General features: G+C 35.8%; 1 protein-coding gene across 1 annotated transcript; it reads right to left on the bottom strand.

Moving 5' to 3' along the window:
• Positions 1–4,529: 4,529 nt before the first annotated feature.
• LOC126668449 (uncharacterized) lies at positions 4,530–6,253 on the bottom strand. The gene is made up of 5 exons (XM_050361642.2): positions 6,039–6,253; positions 5,821–5,953; positions 5,437–5,736; positions 5,248–5,352; positions 4,530–4,943 (listed from the first exon to the last, which is right to left on the bottom strand). The coding sequence occupies exons 1-5, from the start codon at positions 6,251–6,253 to the stop codon at positions 4,530–4,532; spliced, it is 1,167 nt and encodes a 388-aa protein (XP_050217599.2).
• Between the last annotated feature and the right edge of the window lie 294 nt (positions 6,254–6,547).

Raw genomic sequence — 6,547 nt, 5'->3', positions numbered from 1 at the left:
TAACGTTTGGATTTGTTATATAACCTTTGTAAACGCTTGGCTTAAATTGCTAAAAAGTTGAAACATTTGGATTTGTTTATAACCTTTGTAAACGCTTGGCTTAAATCGCTAAAAAGGGGAAACGTTTGGATTTGTTTTGTAAAGTTTGCAAACGTTTGGCTTAAATCGCTAAAAAGGTGAAACAATTGGATTTGTTTAGTAACGTTAGTAAACATTTGGCTTCAATTGCTAAAAAGGTGAAACGTTTGGATTTTTTACGTAACGTTTGTAAACATTTGGCATAAATCGCTAAAACGATGAAATGTTTGGATTTGTTTCGTAACGTTTTAAATGTTTGGCTCATATCACTAAAAATGAAGAAACATTTGGAGTTGTTTCGTAAAGTTTGTAAACGTTTGGCTTAAATTGCTAAATAGGGGAAACGTTTGGTTTTGTTTCATAGCGTTTGTAAATGTTTGTCTTAAATTGCTAAAAAGGTCAAACGTTTCGATTTGTTTCATACCATTTGTAAACGTTTGGCTTAAATTGCTAAAAAGGTGAAACGCTTGGATTGTTTTGTAACGTTTGTAAAAGTTTGGCTTGAATTACTAAAAAGGTTAAAATCTTGGATTTGTTTTGGAACGATTGTAAACGTTTGGCTTAAATTGCTAAAAAGGTGAAACGCTTGGATTTGTTTCGTAACGTTTGTAAACATTTGGCTTAAATTGCTAAAAAGGTGAAACGCTTGGTTGTGTTTCGTAAAAATTAGTAAAGGTTTTGCTTAAATCGCTAAAAATATGAAACGTTAGGTTTTGTATCGTAACGTTTTAAACGTTTGGTTAACGTTTGTAAACGTTTGGCTTAAATCGTTAAAAAGGTAAAACGTTTGGATTTGTTTTGTAACGTTTGTAAACATTTGGCTTAAATCGCAAAAAAGGTGAAACGTTTGGATTTGTTTGATAACGTTTGTAAACGTTTGGCTTATATCGCTAAAAAGGTGAAATGTTTGAATTCATTTCGTAATGTTTGTAAATGATTGGCTTGAATCGCTAAAAAGTGGAAACGTTTGGATTTGTTTCGTAACGTTTGTAAACGTTTGGCTTAAATTGCTAAAAGATGAAACGGTTGGATTACTTTCGTAACGTTTGTAAACGTTTGGCATAAATAGCTAAAAAGGTGAAACGCTTGGATTGTTTTCATAACGTTTGTAAATGTTTGGCTTAAGTTGATAAAAAGGTGAAACTTTTGGATTTGTTTCATAACTTTTGTAAACGTTTGGCTTAAATCGCTAAAAAGGTGAAACGTTTGTATTTGTTTCGTAACGTTTGTAAACGTTTAGCTTAAATCGCTAAAAAGGGGAAACATTTGGATTTATTTCGTAACGTTTGTAAACATTGGCTTAAATTGCTAAAAAGGTGAAACACTTGGATTTGTTTCGTAACGTTTATAAACGTTTGGCTTAAATTGCTAAAAATGTTAAACGGTTGGATTTGTTTTATACCGTTTGTAAATGTTTGGCTTAAAATGCTAAAAAGATTAAACGCTTGGTTTTTTTTTGTAACATATGTAAACGTTTGGCTTAAATCGCTAAAATTGTGAAACGTTTGAATTTGTTTCGTAATGTTTTAAACGTTTGGTTTTTTTTCGTAACATTTGTAAACATTTGGCTTAAATCGCTAAAAAGGTGAAACGTTTGGATTTATTTTGTAACATTTGTAAACGTTTGGCTAAAATCGCTAGGTGAAACTTTTGGATTTGTTTCCTAACGTTTGTAAACGTTTGCCTTAAATTGCTAAAAAGGTGAAACACTAGGATTTATTTCGTAACGTTTGTAAACGTTTGGCTTAAATTGCTAAAAAGATGAAACGCTTGGATTTTTTTTTGTGAAGTTTCTAAACGTTTGGCTTAAATTGCTTAAAAAGTGAAACATTTGGATTTATTTCATAACCTTTGTAAACGTTTGGCTTAAATCGCTAAAAGGTGAAACATTTGGATTTGTTTCGTAACGTTTGTAAATGTTTGGCTTAAATCGCTAAAAAGGTAAAATGTTTGGATTTGTTTTGCAACGTTTGTAAATGTTTGGCTTCAATCGCTAAAAAGGTGAAACGTTTAGATTTGTTTCGGAACGTTTGTAAACGTTTGGCTTAATTTGCTAAAAAGGTGAAACGATTGAATTTGTTTCTTAATATTTGTAAACGTTTGGCTTAAATTCCTAATAGATGAAACTCTTGGATTTATTGCTTAACGTTTGTAAGCGTTTGGCTTATATCGCTAAAAAGGTGAAACGCTTGGATTTGTTTCGTAAAGTTTGTAAACGTTTCGCTTAAATTGATAAAAAGGGGAAACGTTTGGTTTTGTTTCGTAGCGTTTGTAAATGTTCGTCTTAAATTGCTAAAAAGGTGAAACGCTTAGATTGTTTTGTAACATTTGTAAACGTTTGGCTTTAATTACTAAAAAGGTTAAATGCTTAAATTTGTTTCGGAACGTTTGTAAACGTTTGGCTTACATTGCTAAAATGGGGAAACGCTTGGATTGTTTTGTAACGTTTGTAAACGTTTAGCTTAAATTACTAAAAAGGTTAAACGCTTGGATTTGTTTCAGAATGTTTGTAAATGTTTGGTTTAAATTGGTTAAAAGGTGAAACGCTTGGATTTTTTTTGTAACGTTTGTAAACGTTGGGCTTAAATTGCTATAAAGGTGAAACGCTCGGTTATGTTTCGTAACATTTGTAAAGGTTTGGCTTAAATCGCTAAAAATAGGAAACGTTAGGATTTGTTTCGTAACATTTTAAACGTTTGGTTTTATTTCTTAACGTTTGTAAATGTTTGGCTTAAATCGTTAAAAAGGTAAAACGTTTGGATTTGTTTTGTAACGTTTATAAACGTTTGGCATGAATCGCTAAAAAGGTGAAACGTTTGAATTTATTTCGTAACGTTTGTTAACATTTTGCTTAAATTTCTAAAAAGGTGAAACATTTGGATTTTTTTGGTAATGTTTCTAAACGTTTGGCGTATATCGCTAAAAAGGTGAAATGTTTGAATTCGTTTCGTAATGTTTGTAAATGTTTGGCTTGAATCGCTAAAAAGGGAAAACGTTTGGATTTGTTTCGTAACGTTTGTAAACGTTTGGCTTAAATTGCTAAAAGATGAAACGGTTGGATTCCATTCGTAATGTTTGTAAACGTTTGACATAAATAACTAAAAAGGTGAAACGCTTGGATTGTTTTCATAACGTTTGTAAATGTTTGGCTTAAATTGATTAAAAGGTGAAACTTTTGGATTTGTTTCATAGCTTTTGTAAATGTTTGGCTTAAATCGCTAAAAAGGTGAAACGTTTGGATTTGTTTCGTAGCGTTTGTAAACGTTTGGCTTAAATCGCAAAAAAGGTAAAATGTTTGGATTTGTTTCGTAAATTTTGTAAACGTTTGGCTTAAATGGCTAAAAAGGTGAAACGCTTGGATTTATTTCGTAGCGTTTGTAAACGGTTGGCTTAAATTGCTAAAAAGGTTAAACGCTTGGATTTGTTTTGTAAAGTTTATAAATGTTTGGCTTAAAATGCTAAAAAGTTGAAACGCTTGGTTTTTTTCGTAATGTTTGTAAACGTTTGGCTTAAATCACTGAAATTGTGAAACGTTTGAATTTGTTTCGTAATGTTTTAAACGTTTGGTTTTGTTTCGTACCATTTGTAAACATTTGGCTTAAATTGCTAAAAAGGGGAAACGTTTGGATTTGTTTCGTAACATTTGTAAACGTTTGGCTAAAATCGCTAAAAAGGTGAAACGTTTGGATTTGTTTCCTAACGTTTGTAAACGTTTGCCTTAAATTGCTAAAAAGGTGAAACACTTGGATTTGCTTCGTAACGTTTGTAAACGTTTGGCTTAAATTGCTAAAAAGGTGAAACACTTAGATTTTTTTTGTAACGTTACTAAACCACTACTAAAAAACAGGGGTTTAGCGACGGAAATATCCGTCGCTAAACCCTTATATTCCGTCGCTACTAGTGTTTAGCGACGGATTGACGACGGATGTATTCCGTCGCAACAAATATGGTCGCTAAACGAGTAGCGACCAGTGTTTCCAATCCGTGGAAAATTTAGCGACGGATAATCCGTCGCCAAATTTGCCACATCCGTCGCCATTTAGTCTCATTTGGAGACGAAATCTGAGACTAATTGGCGACGGATTATGAGATATTAGCGACGGATTAGTCCGTCGCTAAGTAAGACCATTAGCGACGGCCTTTTCCGTCGCTAAAGTGAGAGTTTGTCTCCAATGGCCCAAATTAGCGACGGAAAAATCCGTCGCTAAACTTGAAAAATCCGTCGGCAATGCTGGTTTTTTTGGCAGATTTGTGCCGTTTTCCGTTGTTTTTCTGTTTCGCTGACGTTTAAAACCTGCTAAATACAATAATTAAATTTTAGTTTAGATTACACCTAATTGAAACTGAATAAAAGTATATATATAAAATAAAATATCAAAGTATACATTTTATGTTGTCTGAAAAACAAAAATCGTACATAATATGTTTTAGAAAACAAAATAAACAGGAAACTACAAATCTGTAGTGTCGCCACCGTCTGGCGGAGGAGGGGGAAACTGTGGCTGATACTCTGGTGGGATATTCGGCATCATCCTTGCAATCTCATCACGTATCATCTGTGTCATGCTCGCCTGCTGCGCCGCCAACCGTTGCTCAACCTGCCGCAGGCCCTCCTGGATGCCGGCCTGCACACGGCGCTCGACCTCCTCATCTGCCTGTTGTGATGTCCGTGAAGAGCTGCCTCTCTGCGGTCTGATACTCGGGCCTACATACCTGCTGGTAGCCGAACCCAAGCCGTACACCCGGTGCTTCTTGTTGACGCCCTTGATATCCATAAATATCTGCGTCTCATCCACAGGACTCGAGGTGATCCCCTCTCCGGTCGGCGACTGTGTCGCAGCAGCAAGCCTCTCAGCGATGGCGTCCTACGTACAAAACAATTACAAAACATATTAGTTTAATTTTATAACAAATAAAAAAACATAACACTTTATAAATAATTCTAATTATTAAGGAAATTTCGGCAGCATTTCCTCTGTAATATGAGCATCACCCATTTTTCAGGGAAGTCCTGCAAGCAAATTACAATATATAACCCAACCAACCAAATATATTGAGTTCTAATTACACAAACGTTAAGCCTATACAGTTTAACACTTTATGTATAATATATTCAACACTTAAGCCTATATACGCAACTTATAGAATTTTAATATGATAAGGACTTACAGTCATATCCTGAGCCCTCTTGTCGACCGGTTTCTTCTCAGCCTTCGTTTTATGAAGGCGACTGTACAGCTCTGTCGCAGTCGGCTTCCGGCCGAGCTCCTTAGCCTATCAGAAAAATACAGATTTATTAAGTATTAAAATAAAACAAATACGTTATTTAAGTAATTTAATTACTGATTAGAAACAAACCATCACATCCATATGCTTGATAGCGGAGCGAGATCCCCCGGGATGGCGGACAGGACCAGAACCGGGGCCCGCAGGCTCACTCATCCGGTTTGCCCGGGCTGTCTCTGACTTCTTCTTTTCCTTCTCTGTGTCCCAAAATGCATTCCAGGCTTCCCAGGTCTCCTGATTCACAGATGTATGCTTCTTTTGCATTTTCCTCATCTTGTGGATGTTGTCTTTGTACCGGGTGGCTGCATGGGTCATGAAGACCCGTCTGATTACCTCCTCGCTGTACGCAGAGTCATCCCACCAGAACTTTTTCTGCAAATAGTAATGACATGAGCTTTGAGTTAGAATTTTCACAAATATCAAAACTTAAATATATTAAACTGAAAATTTAATTACCTGAAATTCCTGAAAATAGAACTCCCTCTGGTCAGCTGTCAGAAAGCGCCATGCTGATCCAGTCTCGAACCAGCACTGCCTGAAAATATCCCGGGTAGCCCGAGAAACAGGCCCAGAGTCCAGCAACAGTGTCCTGTGATTTAATAAGCATAATTTACTTTACATACATATTAATTCCATACTAAAAATCACATAAATTAAAAAAACTTTAAGCATACCTGCTAGGGTCCGGACGAACCATCGCCCTTCCCTGGTTGTCCAAAATGGCCGGGGGCTCGCCTGCCTCACGCTCCTGCAAAGGCTGAACAGGTCCTCCAGCCTCCTCATGATGCTGCTCCTCAACGGGCTTGGTAGGGTCCCCCCGTCCTCGGCCTGATCCTCGGCCTGAGCCTCCGCCTGAGCCTTGACCCCTCATACTTGCACTAATTGTCATGTTAATTGTTCCAAAACTAAACAACACATTATAACACTACATACGTGAAACATATAACTAAGAAATATGAATTCAATTTAAATAATTATGAAACATAATTATAATTAAGAAACATGCTAATTAATACATAAAATACTCTAAGCTACTAAAGTTCTTCAATTTCATCTTCGTCTGATGAGGATGCGATAAAGTCAGATTCTGTTTCATCAGGAGGCACGAACGACGCATCTTCTTCAGCTTCTCCGTTGTCATCAGTTAAATATGTCGAATTGTCGTCCGTTGCAACAATGAGAG

The sequence above is a fragment of the Mercurialis annua genome, linkage group LG2 (assembly GCF_937616625.2).
Source record: "Mercurialis annua linkage group LG2, ddMerAnnu1.2, whole genome shotgun sequence".
Lineage (NCBI taxonomy): Eukaryota > Viridiplantae > Streptophyta > Magnoliopsida > Malpighiales > Euphorbiaceae > Mercurialis > Mercurialis annua.
This window is presented reverse-complemented; position numbering and strand designations above follow the sequence as displayed.

Excerpts from the sequence above, each read along its gene's own strand:
- LOC126668449 (XM_050361642.2), bottom strand. The coding sequence starts at position 6,253 with ATGACAATTAGTGCAAGTATGAGGGGTCAAGGCTCAGGCGGAGGCTCA. Across the intron at positions 5,954-6,038 it reads GTTCGTCCGGACCCTAGCAG|GACACTGTTGCTGGACTCTG; the intron begins GTATGCTTAAAG and ends ATTAAATCACAG. Across the intron at positions 5,353-5,436 it reads TCAAGCATATGGATGTGATG|GCTAAGGAGCTCGGCCGGAA; the intron begins GTTTGTTTCTAA and ends TTTTTCTGATAG.